General features: G+C 45.5%; 1 protein-coding gene across 1 annotated transcript in view; it reads left to right on the top strand.

Annotated features, from left to right (window-relative positions):
* The window catches only part of atp10d (ATPase phospholipid transporting 10D), a 375,226-nt gene that overhangs the window by 183,398 nt on the left and 169,481 nt on the right, over positions 1-22,347 (top strand). Inside the window, 3 exon segments of the mRNA XM_072496710.1 lie at positions 7,214-7,299; positions 14,119-14,225; positions 15,039-15,170. Coding sequence (XP_072352811.1) covers positions 7,214-7,299; positions 14,119-14,225; positions 15,039-15,170 — 325 coding nt within the window.

Below are 22,347 nucleotides of genomic sequence, written 5' to 3' on the forward strand. Positions count from 1 at the left end.
GCCGCTCTGAGAATCGCTGCAAACGGCAAGCGGCGAATCTCCGGCCCGGATGGGCCGAGCGGCCGCTACGACATGACCGGTTCCCGCGGGCGCCGTCCACCCCTGGTCGCTGGCGGCGGGAATTCTGCGGGAACGATGGGGGGGGGGCCTGTGTTGCGGGGGGGCTCCTTCACCGTGGGGGGGGGGGGGCCTCCGATGGGGTCTGGCCCGTGATTGGGGCCCGCCGATTGGCGGGCCGGCCTCATCCCCCGCCTACCTCCTTCCGCGCGCGGCCCCAGAACACTGGCGCCATGTTGGTGAGGGGCCGGTGCGCGTAAGAAGTTCCCCGCGCATGCGCAGAATGGCGTGGCCCAACTGCGCATGCGCAGGATTGGGCAGCCCCAACTGCGCATACTGGAGGGCGTGAACATTCGTGCCAGGGCCCTGAAATGCGACGGCGTTCACAATGGCGCGGGCACTTAGTCCCGGGAACGGAGAATCCCGCCCATAGAGTCGATAGCCCATTGAAGATTTTTAGTTATGAAATACTTACCAGCCTATCTACTAACCTTTACTAATTTCAGTAAACACTACTTTTAAGAAAACCTTACAATTGCTAAAGTTATTTCAGTTTTGAAAAGATGAATGAGAAAAATACTCACTGACCAATGAACTGGTGCTGAAGTGCTGAATTTGGTGCATTTGAGTGCTATAGTAAGAGTTTGATGACCGAGGGAGTATAAGGGTTCATTTTTATCTAAAGTTTAGTCTTTCTTTTATTTAGTTAATTAACTTAAAAGTTGCTGTTTGGTTTAGAAGAAGGTGAATTTTCAATCAGCTTTAAACAAGCTTCTACTTGTAGGCACTTGCAGCTGGAGCTTGTTAATTAGTTAATTGGATTAGGCCAGTTTTCAGAGGCTAGATTCACAGTATAAAAGTGATCCCCTACAGTGCAGACTTTGTTTGCACTGAGTGCTGAATTTGGTGCATTTGAGTGCTATAGTGAGAGTTTGGTGACTGAGGGAGTACGGAATTTGGTGCATTTGAGTGCTATAGTGGGAGTTTGGTGACTGAGGGAGTGCTGAATTTGGTGCATTTGAGTGCTATAGTAAGAGTTTGGTGACCGAAGGAGTGAGGTGAGGAGGGAGTAAGGTGCTCCTTTCATTTTGTTTCCGACATTTCCGCAAAGAGTGAGAAGAGAGCCAGGGGTTTACAGAAAGTGTAGCTGACAGGGAGCAGAGTCGGAGGGCGGAGATCTGTCCACAGGGCAGCTATATTCTGTCAGGTAAGAGGGGATGGAGGCTAGGCCAGTTGCATGCCCCTCCTGTAGGATGGGGGTGGTGAGGGATACCACCGGTGTCCCCGCTGACTATACCTGCGGGAAGTGCACCCAACTTCAACTCCTCAAAGACCGTGTTAGGGAACTGGAGCTGAAGCTGGATGAACTTCGGATCATCCAGGGGGCAGAGGGGGTGATTGAGAAGAGTTACAGGGCGGTAACCACACCCAAGGTACAGGACAAGAATAGTTGGGTTACAGTCAGGGGGAAAAAAAACAAACAGGCAGACAGTGCAGGGATCCCTCGTGGCTGTTCCCCTTCAAAACAAGTATACCGTTTTGGATGCTGTTGGGGGGATGACCTACCGGGGGAAGGAACTAGCGGCCAGGTCTCTGGCACTGAGTCTGGCTCTGGGGCTCAGAAGGGAAGGGGGAGAATAGAAAAGCAATCATTATAGGAGATTCAATGGTTAGGGGAATAGATAGGAGATTCTGTGGTCGCGAGCGAGACTCCCGGAAGGTATGTTGCCTCCCGGGTGCCAGGGCCAGGGATGTCTTGGATCGTGTCTTCAGGAGCCTTAAGGGGGAGGGGGAGCAGTCAGAAGTCGTGGTGCACATTGGTAGCAACGACATAGGTAGGAAAAGAGGTGTGGAGGTAATAAACGAGTTTAGGGAGTTAGGCTGGAAGTTAAAAGCCAGGACAGCCAGAGTTGTCATCTCTGGTTTGTTGCCGGTGCCATGTGATAGCGAGGCTAGGAATAGGGAGAGAGTGCAGCTGAACACGTGGCTGCAGGAATGGTGTAGGAGGGAGGGCTTCAGGTATTTGGATAATTGGAGCGCATTCTGGGGAAGGTGGGACCTGGACAAGCAGGACGGGTTGCATCTGAACCAGAGGGGCACCAATATCCTAGGAGGGAGGTTTTCTAGTACTCTTCGGGAGGGTTTAAACTAATTTGGCAGGGGAATGGGAACCGGATTTGTAGTCCAGCAACTAAGGTAGCCGATATTCAGGATGCCAAAGCGTGTAGTGAGGCAGTGGGGAAGGGAACACTGACAAAGGAGAGTACTTGCAGGCACGGAGATGGGTTGAAGTGTGTATACTTCAACGCAAGAAGCATCAGGAATAAGGTGGGTGAACTTAAGGCATGGATCGGTACTTGGGACTACGATGTGGTGGCCATCACGGAAACTTGGATAGAAGAGGGGCAGAAATGGTTGTTGGAGGCCCCTGGTTATAGATGTTTCAATAAGATTAGGGAGGATGGTAAAAGAGGTGAGGGGGGGGGGGGTGGCATTGTTAATTAGAGATAGTATAACAGCTGCAGAAAGGCAGTTCGAGGAGTATCACCCTACTGAGGCAGTATGGGTTGAAGTCAGAAATAGGAAAGGAGCAGTCACCTTGTTAGGAGTTTTCTATAGGCACCCCAATAGTAGCAGAGATGTGGAGGAACAGATTGGGAAACAGATTTTGGAAAGGTGCAGAAGTCACAGGGTAGTAGTCATGGGTGACTTTAACTTCCCAAATATTGGGTGTCATTCTCCGCCGGCGGGAGTCTCCATTTTGCTGGCGCCCGGGGATTTCCCGGCCGGTGTTACGGAGACCCCCGCCGGCCGGTCGGCGCAGAAATGTGGCGGGGCGGGTAGGAGAATTTCGCCCATTGAGTGGAAACTCTTTAGATCAAATAGCTTGGATGGGGTGGTGTTTGTGCAGTGTGTCCAGGAAGCTTTTCTAACACGTGATGTAGATTGTCCGACCAGAGGAGGGGCAATATTGGATTTAGTACTTGGTAATGAACCAGGGCAAGTGATAGATTTGTTAGTGGTGGAGCATTTTGGAGATAGTGACCACAATTCTGTGACTTTCACTTTAGTAATGGAGAGGGATAGGTGCGTGCAACAGGGCAAGGTTTACAATTGGGGGAAGGGTAAATACGATGTTGTCAGACAAGAATTGAAGTGCATAAATTGGGAACATAGGCTGTCAGGGAAGGACACAAGTGAAATGTGGAACTTGTTCAAGGAACAGGTACTACGTGTCCTTGATATGTATGTCCCTGTCAGGCAGGGAAGAGATGGTCGAGTGAGGGAACCATGGTTGACAAGAGAGGTTGAATGTCTTGTTAAGAGGAAAAAGGAGACTTGTGTAAGGCTGAGGAAACTAGGTTCAGACAGGGCATTGGAGGGATACAAGATAGCCAGGAGGGAACCGAAGAAAGGGATTAGGAGAGCTAAGAGAGGGCATGAACACTCTTTGGCGGGTAGGATCAAGGAAAGCCCCAAGGCCTTTTACACATATGTGAGAAATATGAGAATGACAAGAGCGAGGGTAGGTCCGATCAAGGACAGTAGCGGGAGATTGTGTATTGAGTCTGAAGAGATAGGAGAGGTCTTGAACGAGTACTTTTCTTCTGTATTTACAAATGAGAGGGGCGATATTGTTGGAGAGGACAGTGTGAAACAGATTGGTAAGCTCGAGGAAATACTTGTTAGGAAGGAAGATGTGTTGGGCATTTTGAAAAATTTGAGGATAGACAAGTCCCCCGGGCCTGACGGGATATATCCAAGGATTCTATGGGAAGCAAGAGATGAAATTGCAGAACCGTTGGCAATGATCTTTTCGTCCTCACTGTCAACAGGGGTGGTACCAGGGGATTGGAGAGTGGTGAATGTCGTGCCCTTGTTCAAAAAAGGGAATAGGGATAACCCAGGGAATTACAGGCCAGTTAGTCTTACTTCGGTGGTAGGCAAAGTAATGGAAAGGGTACTGAAGGATAGGACTTCTGAGCACCTGGAAAGACACTGCTTGATTAGGGATAGTCAGCACGGATTTGTGAGGGGTAGGTCTTGCCTTACAAGTCTTATTGAATTCTTTGAGGAGGTGACCAAGCATGTGGATGAAGGTAAAGCAGTGAATGTAGTGTACATGGATTTTAGTAAATTTGATAATGTTCCCCATGGTAGGCTTCTGCAGAAAGTAAGGAGGCATGGGATAGTGGGAAATTTGGCCAGTTGTATAATGAACTGGCTAACCGATAGAAGTCAGAGAGTGGTGGTGGATGGCAAATATTCAGCCTGGATCCCAGTTACCAGTGATGTACCGCAGGGATCAGTTCTGGGTCCTCTGCTGTTTGTGATTTTCATTAATGACTTGGATGAGGGGGGTTGAAGGGTGGGTCAGCAAATTTGCAGACGATACGAAGATTGTTGGAGTTGTGGATAGTAAGGAGAGCTGTTGTCGGCTGCAAAGAGACATAGATAGAATGCAGAGCTGGGCTGAGAAGTGGCAGATGGAGTTTAACCCTGAAAAGTGTGAGGTTGTCCATTTTGGAAGGACAAATATGAATGCGGAATACAGGGTTAACGGTAGAGTTCTTGGCAATGTGGAGGAGCAGAGAGATCTTGGGGTCTATGTTCATACATCTTTGAAAGTTGCCACTCAAGTGGATAGAGCTGTGAAGAAGGCCAATGTGTGCTCGCGTTCATTAACAGAGGGATTGAATTTAAGAGCCGTGAGGTGATGATGCAGCTGTACAAAACTTCGGTAAGGCCACATTTGGAGTACGGTGTACAGTGCTTGTCGCCTAATTTTAGGAAGGTTGTGGAAGCTTTAGAAAAGGTGCAAAGGAGATTTAGCAGGATGTTGCCTGGAATGGATATTAGGTCTTACGAGGAAAGGTTGAGGGTGCTAGGCCTTTTCTCATTAGAACGGAGAAGGATGAGGGGTGACTTGATAGAGATTTATAAGATGATCAGGGGAATAGATAGAGTAGACAGTCGGAGACTTTTTCCCCGGGTGGAACAAACCATTACAAGGGGACATAAATTTAAGGTGAAAGGTGGAAGATATAGGAGGGATATCAGAGGTAGGTTCTTTACCCAGAGAGTAGTGGGGGCATGGAATGCACTGCCTGTGGAAGTAGTTGAGTCGGAAACATTAGGGACCTTCAAGCAGCTATTGGATAGGTACATGGATTACGGTAAAATGATATAGTGTAGATTTATTTGTTCTTAAGGGCAGCACGGTAGCATTGTGGATAGCACAATTGCTTCACAGCTCCAGGGTCCCATGTTCGATTCCGGCTTGGGTCACTGTCTGTGCGGCGTCTGCACGTCCTCCCCGTGTCTGCGTGGGTTTCCTCCGTGTGCTCCGGTTTCCTCCCACAGTCCAAAGGTGTGCAGGTTAGGTGGATTGGCCATGATAAATTGCCCTCAGTGTCCAAAATTGCCCTTGGTGTTGGGTGGAGGTGTTGAGTTTGGGTAGGGTGCACTTTCCAAGAGCCGGTGCAGACTCAAAGGGCCGAATGGCCTCCTTCTGCACTGTAAATTCAATGATAATCTATGATTAATCTAGGACAAAGGTTCGGCACAACATCGTGGGCCAAAGGGCCTGTTCTGTGCTGTATTTTTCTATGTTCTATGAACTGCCCATTTTCCTATGACATTACATTTTGATTTTCTCAATATGGTCAGTGTGCTCTGGAAACAGATTGGATTGGATTGGATTGGATTGGATTGGACTGTACTGGATAGCTCTTTTAGGTGCTGATGTCTGTCTCCTGGTCTCCCTCCCTCTCCACCTCTGTCTCACTACCCTGTGACCCCAATTATGGTCATGGCCGGTGAATTCAATTATGGTGATTCGTTCACCGTTGGAATTGCTCACTATCCGGTTCCAATTAACCAAGTGATAATATCTAATGGTTTGTCTCCACCCAATTGAGAACCCACGAGATTGTCTGGATGCTTCCCTGATGGGATAAAAGGTGGTCCCTGTCATGATATTCAAACACACACATCATGATAGACACACCAACAGACAAATCAGAACACACAACACCACAACCAATGACAGAAAGATATAAAAGCACAGACACGACCCCCGGTGGTCAGTATTAGCTGCAGAGGAGGACCAGGACAGATCTGCGACCAAACACACTCAGGGAGACAGCACGTGCAGAGTATCCAGAACGAACTGTATTATAAGAGTTAAAATAAAATAGAGTTGTACCACATACAACTGTGTTGGCTCATCTGTGCACCAGAGCACCCAACACCACAGTCCCCATTTATCTCTTTAAAGGCAGTTTGTTCCTAATGTGGCTTTGCAGACAGGTTGAATTATTTCAATAGACTTGGTCGGATCCCCCCCCACCAGGCCATCATCCCACAAGGCCATCCCAAGATGCATCCACGCCGAGGTCCCGCCGGGTAATAGGTGTGAACGGCGGCGGCGGGACTCGGCTTTTTTCGCGTGGCCCCTCGGCCCATCCTGGGCCGAGAATTGCCGGGGGGGGGGTCCCGTAGAGCGGCCCCTGACCGATGCCACGCCAATGCCGCCGATTCTCCGGTGCGTGGCGTGATTCGCACCGGTCCCGGCGATTCTCCGGCTGGGCCCTGGGGTGAGAGAATCCCGCCCTCAATATTTAGTATTTGGAATATGCATTTTAGTTTCAGTACATGGGCTTATGATTGAGGTCTGATGATAGTTCACCACTAACCAACTAGTAAGATTTTAAAAATATCTCCTTATTGATTGCATTTTGATTGATAGGAGTTAATTCCATGATCTTGCATTCCTTGAAGGAGGCGACAGGTGCAGGGAGCACCACTCGCAGTGTAACCCTATCTCTTATCTGTGTTCTTTTTGAGCATAAATTTCCCAAGGGATTGTGAAACTGACCTTATCAATATACTTTATGATTTCCCAATTCCCTTTCTGCACTCCCAGTACTCCTAGGAGAAGGTATATCATAAAGGAGAATGATTAGACTTACCCACCTCCCCCTTTATAAATTGTTGAAATAATGTCAATGCAACCTATTATGTTGTAATTGCTATACTCATACACATTTCACTGACCATTTCTTGATGATTTAAGTACAATACAAAGCCAAAGATCGGAGGTTTTCTGATGTCCTGTGAATGATATGAATTGAATACTTTGCTTTTTGCGCAGGACTGGCAAGCTGATCCTGAGAGATTCACCAGCAGAATAGAATGTGAAAATCCGAACAATGATCTAAACAAGTTCAAAGGATATATGTAAGTGCTCAGTGGTTCCCAACGAACCAAGCAAAAGTTTAAGATGCAGGCTTTCAGTGTTGGGAAACATGTCTCAAAGAAGGTTGTTGTGTAACCCAGGTGTCTTCAATCATGCATACACCAAGACCACCACCTTCCAACTATAAAAATATTACCAATCCTCTGCATCTTTCTTTCACTGCACTGAGTTCTTCATGCGTTTGTTTCAAATTTTCCAATGTTTTTTCGCTGGCTTCCTGAAGTGTATGCTGTACAACCACCAACTCATTTGACAACATTGCCACCTGCATCCTGTCCCATACTAAATTTGTTAACTGACAACATCCACCTCCCAGATCTTGATTGCCTTCCCATTTCTTAGTGCCTTGACTCTAAAATCCTTAAGTTTTTCAAACTCTCTCCAACTGTTTTGCTGTATTGTAACTCTCCTCAGACTCTACCACTGGTGATTGAGCCCTGGTACTATGAAATCCTCTGCTTGCTACATCTCTCTTCCCTTTGAAAAATTATTTCACACTTCACTGCCACTTCCCCAAAATGGTCCTGCACCTTCTCCGCTCTGCCCCACCCCCTTTGTGAAGTCCTTGGGATGTTTTGCTATCTAACAGCTCATAAAAATGCAAATTTATGTTTCTGACCTCGTAATTTCTGATTCTTCCTCCGACACCTCAAGAATTTACGCTTAATTATTTAGAAAATGTTTCACCTGTTGAAAATAGTTGTGAGCCAGTAATTTACTGAGGGAGATAAGGATATGTGACTTCAAAAAGTTGATTTTAAGTTGAATGTTAACTGTAGATTAATGTGATACAGCTATCTGTTTTGAACATATAAATTAGGAGTAGGAGAAAGCTCTTTGTTCCTTAAGCCTGCTCCACCATTCAGGAAAATCGTGGCTGATCTGATTGTGGCCCCAGCTCCACATTCCCACCTACCTCCTTGTTAGTCAATAGTCTATGTACCTCTGCCTTAAAAATATTCAATGGCCCTGACTCCACCTCTCTCTGTCTCTCTCTGAGAGAAAATAATTCTCCTCATCTCCATCTTAAATTAGCGACCCCTTATTTTAAAACTGTGTCCCCTAGTTTTGGTTGTTCCTACAAGGGGAATTCTTTCAGCATCTGCTCCGTCAAGTCCCCTCAGGATTTTATATGTTTCAACAAGATTACCTCTCATTCTTCTAAGTCTTCATTTGGATACAACCTAGCCTGTCCAACCTTTCCTCATCCCAGGCATGCAACCCATGTAACACATTTATATCCTTTCCTAAATAATTCCTCCCGCCAAAGTGGGCAAATTAACATTTTCCCACATTAGAACATAGAACGATACAGCGCAGTACAGGCCCTTCGGCCCACGATGTTGCACCGAAACAAAAGCCATCTAACCTACACTATGCCATTATCATCCAAATGTTTATCCAATAAACTTTTAAATGCCCTCAATATTGGCGAGTTCACTACTGTAGCAGGTAGGGCATTCCACGGCCGCACGACTCTTTGCGTAAAGAACCTACCTCTGACCTCTGTCCTATATCTATTACCCCTCAGTTTAAAGCTATGTCCCCTCGTGCCAGCCATTTCCATCCGCGGGAGAAGGCTCTCACTGTCCACCCTATCCAACCCCCTGATCATTTTGTATGACTCTATTAAGTCTCCTCTTAACCTTCTTCTCTCCAGCGAAAACAACCTCAAGTCCATCAGCCTTTCCTCATAAGATTTTCCCTCCATACCAGGCAACATCCTGGTAAATCTCCTCTGCACCCGCTCCAAAGCCTCCACGTCCTTCCTATAATGCGGTGACCAGAACTGTACGCAATACTCCAAATGCGGCCGTACCAGAGTACTGTACAGCTGCAACATGACCTCCTGACTCCGGAACTCAATCCCTCTACCAATAAAGGCCAACACTCCATAGGCCTTCTTCACAACCCTATCAACCTGGGTGGCAACTTTCAGGGATCTATGTACATGGACACCTAGATCCCTCTGCTCATCCACACTTCCAAGAACTTTACCATTAGCCAAATATTCCGCATTCCTATTATTCCTTCCAAAGTGAATCACCTCACACTTCTCTACATTAAACTCCATTTGCCACCTCTCAGCCCAGCTCTGCAGCTTATCTATATCCCTCTGTAACCTGCTACATCCTTCCACACTATCGACAACACCACCGACTTTAGTATCGTCTGCAAATTTACTCACCCACCCTTCTGCGCCTTCCTCTAGGTCATTGATAAAAATGACAAACAGCAACAGCCCCAGAACAGATCCTTGTGGTACTCCACTTGTAACTGAACTCCATTCTGAACATTTCCCATCAACCACCACCCTCTGTCTTCTTTCAGCTAGCCAATTTCTGATCCACATCTCTAGATCACCCTCAATCCCCAGCCTCCGTATTTTCTGCAATAGCCTACCTTGGGGAGCCTTATCAAACACTTTGCTGAAATCCATATACACCACATCAACTGCTCTACCCTCGTCTACCTGTTCAGTCACCTTCTCAAAGAACTCGATAAGGTTTGTGAGGCATGACCTACCCTTCACAAAGCCATGCTGACTATCCCTGATCATATTATTCCTATCTAGATGATTATAAATCTTGTCTCTTATAATCCCCTCCAAGACTTTACCCACTACAGATGTGAGGCTCACCGGTCTATAGTTGCCGGGGTTGTCTCTGCTCCCCTTTTTGAACAAAGGGACCACATTTGCTATCCTCCAGTCCTCTGGCACTATTCCTGTAGCCAATGATGACAAAAAAATCAAAGCCAAAGGTCCAGCAATCTCTTCCCTGGCCTCCCAGAGAATCCTAGGATAAATCCCATCAGGACCCGGGGACTTATCTATTTTCAGCCTGTCCAGAATTGCCAACACCTCTTCCCTACGTACCTCAATGCCATCTATTCTATTAGCCTGGGTCTCAGCATTCCCCTCCACAACATTATCTTTTTCCTGAGTGAATACTGACGAAAAATATTCATTTAGAATCTCGCCTATCTCTTCAGACTCCACACACAACTTCCCATCCCTGTCCTTGACTGGTCCTACTCTTTCCCTAGTCATTCGCTTATTCCTGACATACCTATAGAAAGCTTTTGGGTGTTCCTTGATCCTACCTGCCAAATACTTCTCATGTCCCCTCCTTGCTCGTCTTAGCTCTCTCTTTAGATCCTTCCTCGCTACCTTGTAACTATCCATCGCCCCAACTGAAACTTCACACCTCATCTTCACATAGGCCTCCTTCTTCCTCTTAACAAGAGATTCCACTTCTTTGGTAAACCACGGTTCCCTCGCTCTACGCCTTCCTCCCTGCCTGACCGGTACATACTTATCAAGAACACGCAGTAGCTGATCCTTGAACAAGCCCCACTTATCCAGTGTGCCCAACACTTGCAGCCTACTTCTCCACCTTATCCCCCCCAAGTCACGTCTAATGGCATCATAATTGCCCTTCCCCCAGCTATAACTCTTGCCCTGCGGTGTATACTTATCCCTTTCCATCATTAACGTAAACGTCACCGAATTGTGGTCACTGTCCCCAAAGTGCTCTCCTACCTCCAAATCCAACACCTGGCCTGGTTCATTACCCAAAACCAAATCCAACGTGGCCTCGCCTCTTGTTGGCCTGTCAACATATTGTGTCAGGAAACCCTCCTGCACACACTGTACAAAAAACGACCCATCTAATGTACTCAAACTATATCTTTTCCAGTCAATATTTGGAAAGTTAAAGTCTCCCATAATAACTACCCTGTTACTTTCGCTCTTATCCAGGATCATCCTCACCATCCTTTCCTCTACATCCCTAGAACTATTTGGAGGCCTATAGAAGACTCCCAACAGTGTGACCTCTCCCTTCATGTTTCTAACCTCAGCCCATACTACCTCGGAAGATGAGTCCCCATCTAGCATCCTCTCCGCCACCATAATACTGCTCTTGACTAGCAGCGCCACACCTCCCCCTCTTTTGCCTCCTTCCCTGAGCTTACTAAAACACCTAAACCCCAGAACCTGCAACATCCATTCCTGTCCCTGCTCTATCCATGTCTCCGAAATGGCCACAACATCGAAGTCCCAGGTACCAACCCATGCTGCCAGTTCCCCTACCTTATTTCGTATACTCCTGGCATTGAAGTAGACACACTTCAAACCACCTACCTGAACACTGGCCCCCTCCTGCGACGTCAAATCTGTGCTCCTGACCTCTATACTCTCATTCTCCCTTACCCTAAAACTACAATCCAGGTTCCCATGTCCCTGCCCTGCTGCATTAGTTTAAACCCCCCCAAAGAGCACTAACAAATCTCCCCCCCAGGATATTTGTGCCCCTCAGGTTCAGATGTAGACCATCCTGTCTGTAGAGGTCCCACCTTCCCCAGAAAGAGCCCCAGTTATCCAGAAACCTGAATCCCTCCCGCCTGCACCATCCCTGTAGCCACGTGTTTAATTGCTCTCTCTCCCTATTCCTCATCTCACTATCACGTGGCACGGGCAACAACCCAGAGATAACAACTCTGTTTGTTCTAGTTCTGAGCTTCCATCCTAGCTCCCTGAAAGCCTGCCTGGCATCCTTGTCCCCTTTCCTACCTATGTCGTTAGTGCCAATGTGGACCACGACTTGGGGCTGCTCCCCCTCCCCCCTAAGGACCCGGAAAACACGATCCGAGACATCACGTACCCTTGCACCTGGGAGGCAACATACCAAACGTGAGTCTCTCACGCTCCCACAAAATCTCCTATCTGTGCCCCTGACTATAGAGTCCCCAATTACTAATGCTCTGCTCCTCTCCCCCCTTCCCTTCTGAGCAACAGGGACAGACTCCGTGCCAGAGGCCCGTACCCCATGGCTTACCCCTGGTAAGTCCCCCCCCCCACAAGTATCCAAAGCGGTATACTTGTTTCTCAGGGGAACGACCGCAGGGGATCCCTGCACTGACTGCTTTTTCCCAGTCCCTCTAACAGTTACCCATCTATCTCCAATCTTTGGTGTAACTAATTCCCTGAAGCTGCTATCTATGACCCCCTCTGCCTCCCGAATGATCCGAAGTTCTTCCAACTCCAGCTCCAGTTCCCTAACTCGGTCTTGGAGGAGCTGGAGATGGCAGCACTTCCTGCAGGTAAAATCAGCAGGGACACTAACGGCATCCCTCACCTCAAACATCCTGCAGGAGGAACATTGCACTCCCTTCCCTGCCATCCCTCTAACTTTCTACCAAGATCTGGCTAACAACTAAATTACATTTTTTTTAAATAATAATAATAATAAAATATGGTACTTACCTCACACCAATGGGTTTTATTATTAGGTTAGAGGAGGGCGGGTGGGAGACACTACATGTGTAGTGTCTCGGGTTTCCTCGCCACCAGAATTTATTGGTGAGGGTCTTCCCAGAAGTCCGCGGGTCGAACTTCCTGTTCCCGCCTTAAACACTAACATTTAAAAAACAAAAAAAACAGCAAAGAGGGACCGAAAACGGGACCAGGTAAGTGTTTACCGCTGAACTTGACTAGCCTGCTCCTGTGAAGGTCTCCCAGAAATCACTAGCGCACCGCTACCGCTGAAATCGACTGGCCTGCTCCTGCAAAGACAAGTGTTTTTAAAGGAAAGACTTAACTCCCAGAAATCACTTCCGCACTGCTCCCGCTGAAATTGACTAACCTGCTCCGCTCCCGCTGAAATTATGCCCCATCTGCCGAATTTTCTGCCACTCACTTAACCTATCTATATTCCTTTGCAGACTGCTTATGTCCTCTACTTTCCTACCTATTTTTTTATAATCAGCAAAATTAATATTTAAAATTTGGTCCCCTCATCCAAGTCATTGATGGAAATTGTAAATAGTTGATGCTTGTGGCATTCCATTTAATCATCTATGAAGGTTACTTTATTATCCCCTACACCATGAATTCTTATTTTGCATAGTAACCTTTGATGTGGCACCCTGTCAAATGTTTTCTGGAAATCTAAGTGCAGTACACCAACAGGTTCCCCTTTACCTAGATTGCTTGTTATTTTCTCAGACAACTGCAATAAAGTAATCAAACATGATTTCCCTTTCACAAAACTATGTTGACTTTGCCAGATTGCATTGAGGTCTTCTAAGTTCTCTGCTATAACTTCCTTTGGCATGAGTTTCCCTCCATCTTTAACTTCCTTTGTTAATTATTGATGGTGTATCCTTCCCTAAGAGTATTTCTTTCTTTCTCACTGGAATGCATATTTTCTGAGTATTCTGAAACATTTCCTTAAATGTCTGCCATTGCATCTCTATTGACTTATCTCTTCCAAATTTCCCAGTTTACTTTAGCCAGCTCTGTCTTCATGCCCTCCTAATTGGCCTTATTTCAGTTTAAAACACTAGTTATGGATCCAATCTTGTTTTACTCCAATTTAATGTGAAATTAAATCATATCATGATCACTGTTAACTAGGGATGCCTTCACTGAGTTCCTAAATCACCATCTGGAGGTTCCCCTCCAAGTCACTCATCATCCTGACTTGGAAATATATCACCATTCCTTAAAATTCTGGAACTCCCTCCCTAACAGCACAGTGGGTGTACCTAAACCTCAGGGACTGCAGCACTTCAAGAAGGCAACTCACCATCACCTTCTGCAGGACTACTGGGATGGTCAATAAAAGCTGTCCTAACCAGTGACGCCCACATCCCATAAACAAATTTTTAAAAATACTTTCTCAAACTGTTTCTATGAAATGCACCTTAATGAATATTTCAAAGAATAATAAGCCGCTGATTGTTTTTCCTTCATTAATGACCAGTTTTCCTAAAAATTGTTGTTTTGTGTGCAGGGTACATCAGAATAAAGACCGGGTTGGCCTCAGTAAAGAAAATCTTTTGCTTCGAGGTTGTACCATAAGGAACACTGAGGCTGTTGTTGGAATTGTTGTTTATGCAGGTTGGTGAACCATCTTTTGGAATAAAATAGTATGGCAAGTTTACATATTTGTGATATTCTTTTTGAATACAAGTGTTTCACATTGTGACACCATAAAAATTAAAATTTATTGCATAGCATAGTGGCTCCATAAGAATATTTCAGCCAGTGATTCTTATCATCTGGTCTTCCAGTCTATCTGGTTTCTGAATGTGCTGGCTATTTTTTGGTTCTAAAAGTTTTTATCAGAAGCTTTTATTTATTAGTTCATCTTCATTGTTCCTTTTTGAAATTGAAATTAATGCTTAATTTGAACACTGTCATAATTTTGTCTCTTTTATTTTGAACAGTGTACTTTGATGACATCTCAGTTGCACTCAACTGGGCAGATTTAATGGTTCTGATCAGTTTGAAGGAGTTAATATCAACATCAGTCAATCCACGCAGTTTTTGTGTTAATGACAATTAGTGATATAATTTCACTTCCCATTTATTGTTACTCTTAGTAATCAACGTACTCTTTCTCTGTATCTACAGCATCCTTTATTCAGGTGGTAGTTCAAAATTAAAAGTGCAATCAAAATAATGTCAAAAATTATGACCATAATGTAAGAGGTGTTATGAACTAGTAACAATGTAAGCAGCATCTGGCTGCTAGTGCTGATTTAGGCACTAGGAATAATTTAGTAGACTAAAGGAGCCCAGTTTCCTATTCCTATTTCTGTTTTATGTTATTTATTTCTAGTATTTAAAGAAAACACTCACTTTTCCAGTTTAATTTAACAATTAAATTGGATTTTCAGTTGATCTTTAATTATTTTTATCCTAAACTAGGACATGAAACCAAAGCAATGATGAATAACAGTGGCCCTCGCTACAAGCGCAGCAAGCTAGAAAGGAAGCTTAATACAGATGTTCTTTGGTGTGTGGTCCTACTATTGGTGATGTGCCTGATCGGAGCATTTGGTAAGTGACCAAAATATGAAAAAAGAAATTTGGACAGACTGTACACGAGGTTAAGAACAGCTTTATGTATGAAAAGTTGCACAACAATCCCTTATCAATATGAAAATACATATTCTTGTTGAAGCCTCAAGTACAAATTCATAATTCAAACATTTAATTAGTCTGTGCCGTAATTTGAATGGTACAATCTTGGATGTTATCCTTGGACAAATTCCTTTTAACATAGAATGTTTTTATTCTAATAAATACATTAGATTTAATCTATCAAATCCCCATTGTATTTGAAAAGAGAAAATCCATGGGTGGATTTTAAAATTGATCTGTTACAGAATGGGGAACCAGTGAAGTTGAGAGATGATTAGGCTGATAGGAGTGCAGGACATACTACAAGTGGGTAGAGTTCTAGATCTTATGCCAAGAAGACATCAAAGAAAATATATATATCTATATCATTCTAGCTACTTTATATATTTTTAAAAATATAATGGACTAAAGCCATGACTGGCTAGACTCATAAAGGGAATTTCTAGCCTTCAGAAAACCACTGTAATTTTGTAATTTCTAAAGAATCGCTAATGCCTCCTGTGACTTCAGAATTCAAATTCCAGGAGAATGCGCAAAGACCCTTTACATTTCACATGTTACAAGGCACCCCCATCGCTCAAGCTGCTAGAATCTGTAATGTTGCCTTGTGAAGCTAAAAGAGGCAATCTGCCAACTTCCATCAACAAAACAGCAGAAGAACCATAGCCGTTTCCAGGTTTAAATTGCCTGACCCTCGTATACACTGTTTATGCTGTCTGTCTGAACTTCTGCACCAGTGCTGACTATAAGACTAATTCATCTCCACGTTTTTCTCCCATTGTGAAGTCAGTGGAAAAGTGGATTACCGAGCATCAGTTTAAGCCTGTTAACCTCTCTGAAGGAGTACACCATTGGAATTGGAATTTTGGACTCTAGACTCACATCAAGCAATAATTCTTATTTTGGCTGTGGTCTTTGACCTGTTCAACTTTCTTTCCTTTATACCATTTTATTGCGTGATTATCAGGAGCTGTGTAACGACGTACCCTTCCGCATCTGAGTGTGTGTAAAATAAACTAACCCTCTGATTTTCTCAAGTTTGCTGTCAGCTTATTAATAGAGGATTGGGTCACTCCAAAATTATGGGGTTGGGGAAAATATAGCACCATGAAATCAAAAACACCTTTCTGTTTACAGATGGGTGCTGAAGGGGAGAAATCAGGGTTTTAAATTAAATCCCCCTCCTGTGCGTAACAGAAATTGGGAGCTCAAGTCCGGAAGAACCCAATTAGAATTTGACCAGGGTCCAAATTAACAGGCAAGCCAAATCTGATATAAAAGAATGAATTGGAAGCTAAGAGGAAAGCTCACTGGATGGAACCACAGCAAATTCCTTTTCCCTAACATTAAGAAAATGATCATGTTCGATGCCCAGATGTTTGTGCAGCAAGACAATTTAAATGGTAAAGTTTTTGGTGGCCCTTCGCACCGAACAACTGAAAGCTGTAACTAGGGAGCTACAGTTAAAATTACCCAGCAAAATCAAAAGAAGTGAACTGATATAGTCATTGGTAGAGCATTTGGATCTCACATTACCAGTAGAGTAGTTAGATGTAGAACGCAATCATGACTCCGAATCACCTACCTGGCCAATTCTGAGCTGGAAAAGCTTAAACTGCAAATAGAATTTCAGGATGGAAAGAAAGAGAGAAAGGGAATGTCAGGAAAGAGAGAGAGCAAGGAAACAAGAGGGGAAAGAAGAGAGAGTGAAGTATAGGAAAGGGTAAGAAAATTCCAGCTGTGAAAATTGGGAGTGGAACTAGCTGCTCAAAGGGAGAGAGAAGCCAGACAATTGGAAACAACGTAAATCTCTACCCAGCAGCACCCCTTATCCCTCTAATCCAGAACCACTCACTGAAGCCCTGACATATGAGAGATTTGTTCCCAGATTTGGAGAGAGTGACCTTGCTTTGTAATTTTGAAAAAATAGCAGAGCAGCTAAAATGTCAGCTGCCAGGGAGAGCCCAAAAGGTCTGCTCCATGCTGCCCCATGATGTGTCTGTGAATTATCAGTAGATTAAGACCGCCATCCTAAGTGCCTACGCATTACTGCCAGCAATTCCTGAACACTTCCAACCCAAACATGGATCAAGTTTGGACGGCTGAAATAAATTTTGTTTGCCCAATGGATTAGATCCCTCAGAATCACATGCACCTATGAGCGGTTGGGTAGCTAATATTGCCTACCCTCTAACCTGAGATTGCACCTAGAGAGGCAGAGAATCCTCACAGCAGACAGCTATGATCTCACCCACAGACCTGTAAACTCAGGCAGACTCTTTGCAAACCATTCCCATGAGCATTGGAAAGATGGGGAGGGTGACCTACCCAGAAAATAAAACACAAAATAGGGTGCGGGAAACCCCCCTGCAACACAAAATGAAAACACCTGGAGACCAGTGTGTTCTCATTGCAACAAAATAGGCCTTCCCAGACCTGAATGCTGGAGACTACACGGCAAGCCAGTTGGCCTAATAGGGCCACGACATATTAATGTAGTGGCACACAAGTAGTCCTGTGTTGTAGCTTCACCAGGTTGACATCTCATTTTATAGGTATGCCTGGTGTTTCTCCTCACATGTTAAGCAGCTAAGGTAGCTGATATTCAGGACGCCAAAGCGTGTAGTGAGGCAGTGGGGAAGGGAACACTGACAAAGGAAAGTACTTGCAGGCACGGAGATGGGTTGAAGTGTGTATACTTCAACGCAAGAAGCATCAGGAATAAGGTGGGTGAACCTAAGGCATGGATCGGTACTTGGGACTACGATGTGGTGGCCATCACGGAAACCTGGATAGAAGAGGGGCAGAAATGGTTGTTTGAGGTCCCTGGTTATAGATGTTTCAATAAGATTAGGGAGGGTGGTAAAAGAGGTGGGGGCGGGGGTGGCATTGTTAATTAGAGATATTATAACAGCTGCAGAAAGGCAGTTCGAGGAGTATCTGCCTACTGAGGTAGTATGGGTTGAAGTCAGAAATAGGAAAAGAGCAGTCACCTTGTTGGGAGTTTTCTATAGGCCCCCCCCCCAATAGTAGCAGAGATGTGGAAACAGATTTTGGGAAGGTGCAGAAGTCACAGGGTAGTAGTCATGGGTGACTTCAGCTTCCCAAACATTGAATGGAAACTCTTTAGATCAAATAGTTTGGATGGGGTGGTGTTTGTGCAGTGTGTCCAGGAAGCTTTTCTAACACAGTATGAAGATTGTCCGACCAGAGGGGAGGTCATATTGGATTTGGTACTTGGTAATGAACCAGGGCAAGTGATAGATTTGTTAGTGGGCGAGCATTTTGGAGATAGTGACCACAATTCTGTGATTTTCACTTTAGCAATGGAGAGGGATAGGTGTGTGCAACAGGGCAAGGTTTACAATTGGGGGAAGGGTAAATACGATGTTGTCAGACAAGAATTGAAGTGCATAAATTGGGATCATCGGCTGTCAAGGAAGGACACAAGTAAAATGTGGAACTTGTTCAAGGAACAGGTACTACGTGTCCTTGATATGTATGTCCCTGTCAGGCAGGGAAGAGATGGTCGAGTGAGGGAACCATGGTTGACAAGAGAGGTTGAATGTCTTGTTAAGAGGAAGAAGGAGACTTATGTAAGGCTGAGGAAACAAGGTTCAGACAGGGCGCTGGAGGGATACAAGATAGCCAGGAGGGAACTGAAGAAAGGGATTAAGAGAGCTAAGAGAGGGCATGAACAATCTTTGGCGGGTAGGATCAAGGAAAGCCCCAAAGCCTTTTACACATATGTGAGAAATATGAGAATGACAAGAGCGAGGGTAGATCCGATCAAGGACAGTAGCGGGATATTGTGTATTGAGTCTGAAGAGATAGGAGAGGTCTTGAACGAGTACTTTTCTTCAGTATTTACAAATGAGAGGGGCCATATTGTTGGAGAGGACAGTGTGAAACAGACTGGTAAGCTCGAGTAAATACTTTTTAGGAAGGAAGATGTGTTGGGCATTTTGAAAAAATTCAGGATAGACAAGTCCCCCGGGCCTGACGGGATATAGCCAAGGATTCTATGGGAAGCAAGAGATGAAATTGCAGAACCATTGGCAATGATCTTTTCGTCCTCCCTGTCAACAGGGGTGGTACCAGGGGATTGGAGAGTGGCGAATGTCGTGCCCCTGTTCAAAAAAGGGAATAGGAATAACCCTGGGAATTACAGGCCAGTTAGTCTTTCTTCGGTGGTAGGCAAAGTAATGGAAAGGATACTGAGGGATAGGATTTCTGAGCATCTGGAAAGACACTGCTTGATTAGTGATAGTCAGCACTGATTTGTGAGGGGTAGGTCTTGCCTTACAAGCCTTATTGAATTCTTTGAGGAGGTGACCAAGTATGTGGATGAAGGTAAAGCAATGAATGTAGTGTACATGGATTTTAGTAAGGCATTTGATAAGGTTCCCCATGGTAGGCTTCTGCAGAAAGTAAGGAGGCATGGGATAGTGGGAAATTCTGCCAGTTGGATAACAAACTGGCTGACCGATAGAAGTCAGAGAGTGGTGGTGGATGGCAAATATTCAGCCTGGATCCCAGTTACCAGTGGCGTACCGCAGGGATCAGTTCTGGGTCCTCTGCTGTTTGTGACTTTCATTAATGACTTGGATGAGGGAGTTGAAGGGTGGGTCAGTAAATTTGCAGACGATACGAAGATTGTTGGAGTTGTGGATAGTGAGGAAACCTGTTGCCGGCTGCAAAAATACAAAGATAGGATGCAGAGCTGGGCTGAGAAGTGGCAGATGGAGTTTAACCCTGAAAAGTGAGGTGGTCCATTTTGGAAGGACAAATATGAATGCGGAATACCGGGTTAACGGTAGGGTTCTTGGCAATGTGGAGGAGCAGAGAGATCTTGGGGTCCATGTTCATACATCTTTGAAAGTTGCCACTCAAGTGGATAGAGCTGTGAAGAAGGCCTATGGTGTGCTAGCGTTCATTAACAGAGGGATTGAATTTAAGAGCCGTGAGGTGATGATGCAGCTGTACAAAACCTTGGTAAGGCCACATTTGGAGTACTGTGTACAGTTCTGGTCACCTCATTTTAGGAAGGATGTGGAAGCTTTGGAAAAGATGCAAAAGAGATTTACCAGGATGTTGCCTGGAATGGATATTAGGTCTTACGAGGAAAGGTTGAGGGTGCTAAGCCTTTTCTCATTAGAACGGAGAAGGATGAGGGGCGACTTGATAGAGGTTTATAAGATGATCAGGGAATGGATAGAGTAGACAGTCAGAGACTTTTTCCCCGGGTGGAACAAACCATTACAAGGGGACATAAATTTAAGGTGAATGGTGGAAGATATAGGGGGGAAGTCAGAGGTAGGTTCTTTACCCAGAGAGTAGTGGGGGCATGGAATGCACTGCCTGTTGAAGTAGTTGAGTCGGAATCATTAGAAACCTTCAAGCAGCTATTGGATAGGTACATGGATTACGATAGAATGATATAGTGTAGCTAATTTGTTCTTAAGGGCAGCACGGTAGCATTGTGGATAGCACAACTGCTTCACGTCTCCAGGGTCCCAGGTTCGATTCCGGCTTGGGTTACTGTCTGTGCGGAATCTGCGCATCCTCCCCGTGTGTACGTGGGTTTCCTCCGGGTGCTCTGGTTTCCTCCCACAGTCCAAAGATGTGCAGGTTAGGTGGATTGGCCATGATAAATTGCCCTTAGTGTCCAAAATTGCCCTTAGTGTAGGGTGGGGTTACTGAGTTATGGGGATAGGGTGGAGGTGTTGACCTTCGGTGGGGTGCTCTTTCCAGGGGCCGGTGCGGACCCGATGAGCCGAACGGCCTCCTTCTGCACTGTAAATTCTATGATAATCTATGATTAATCTAGGACAAAGGTTTGGCACAATATCGTGGGCCAAAGGGCCTGTTCTGTGCTGTATTCTTCTATGTTCTATGTTCTCCTGCACTCTTCATTGAACCAGTGCTGATCCCGTGGCTTGGTGGTAATGGTAGAGTGGGGGATATGCCGGGCCATGAGGTTGCATATTGTGGTTGAATACAACTTTGCTGCTGCTGATGACCCTAGCGCCTCATGGATGGTAGAGTTGAGTTTCTAGATCTGTTCAAAGTCTATCCCATTTAGCACAGTTCTAGTGCCACACAACACGATGGAGGGTATCCTCAATGTGAAGACGGGACTTTGTCTCTACAAGGACAGTACGGTGGTCACTTCTACCGATACTGTCATGGACAGGTGCATCTGCAGCAGGCAGATTGGTGAGGATGAGGTCAAGTATGTTTTCCTCTCTTGTTCGTTCCCTCACCACCTGCTGCAGTCCCAGACCCGGCCAGCTCAGCCTCTAGTGGTACTAGAGCCACTCTTTGTGATGGACATTGTAGTCCCCCACCCAGAGCATATTCTGCACCCTTGCCAGTGCTTTCTCTAAGTGGTGTTCAACATGGAGGAGTACTGATTCATCAGCTGTTGGTGGCCTGTACGTGGTAATCAGCAGGAGGATTCCTTGCGCATGTTTAACCTGAAGCCATGAGACTTTATGGGGTCCAGAGTTGATGTTGAGGACTCCCAGGGCAACTCCCTCCCGTAATATACCACTGTGCGCCACCTCTGCTGGGTCTGTCCTGCCGGTGAGACAGGACATTCCCAGGAATGGTGATAGTGGTATCTGGGACATAGTCATACTCACAGAATTATACCTTCCAGACAATGTCAGGCTGTTGCTTAACATTCTTCATTCACCTGAGGAAGGAGCAGCGCTCCGAAAGCTAGTGACATCGAAACAAACCTGTTGGACTTTAACCTGGTGTTGTAAGACTTCTTACTGTGCTCACCCCAGTCCAACGCCGGCATCTCCACATCGTTGCTTAACAAGTCAGTCGGACAGCTCTGTCAACTTTGGCACAAGCCCCCAGATGATAGTAAGGAGGACTTTGCAGGGTTGACGGGGCTGGTTGCCATTGTCATTTATGGTGCCTGGTCCGATGCTGTGTGGTCCGTCCGGCTTCATTCCTTTTTGTAGCGGTTGAATACTGTATGGCTTGCTAGGCCATTTCAGAGGGCATTTAAGAGTCAGCCACATTTCTGTGTGTCTGGAGTCACATTTAGGCCAGACAACAGATGGATGGTAGATTT

Source organism: Scyliorhinus torazame, chromosome 3 (assembly GCF_047496885.1).
Source record: "Scyliorhinus torazame isolate Kashiwa2021f chromosome 3, sScyTor2.1, whole genome shotgun sequence".
Taxonomy (NCBI): domain Eukaryota; kingdom Metazoa; phylum Chordata; class Chondrichthyes; order Carcharhiniformes; family Scyliorhinidae; genus Scyliorhinus; species Scyliorhinus torazame.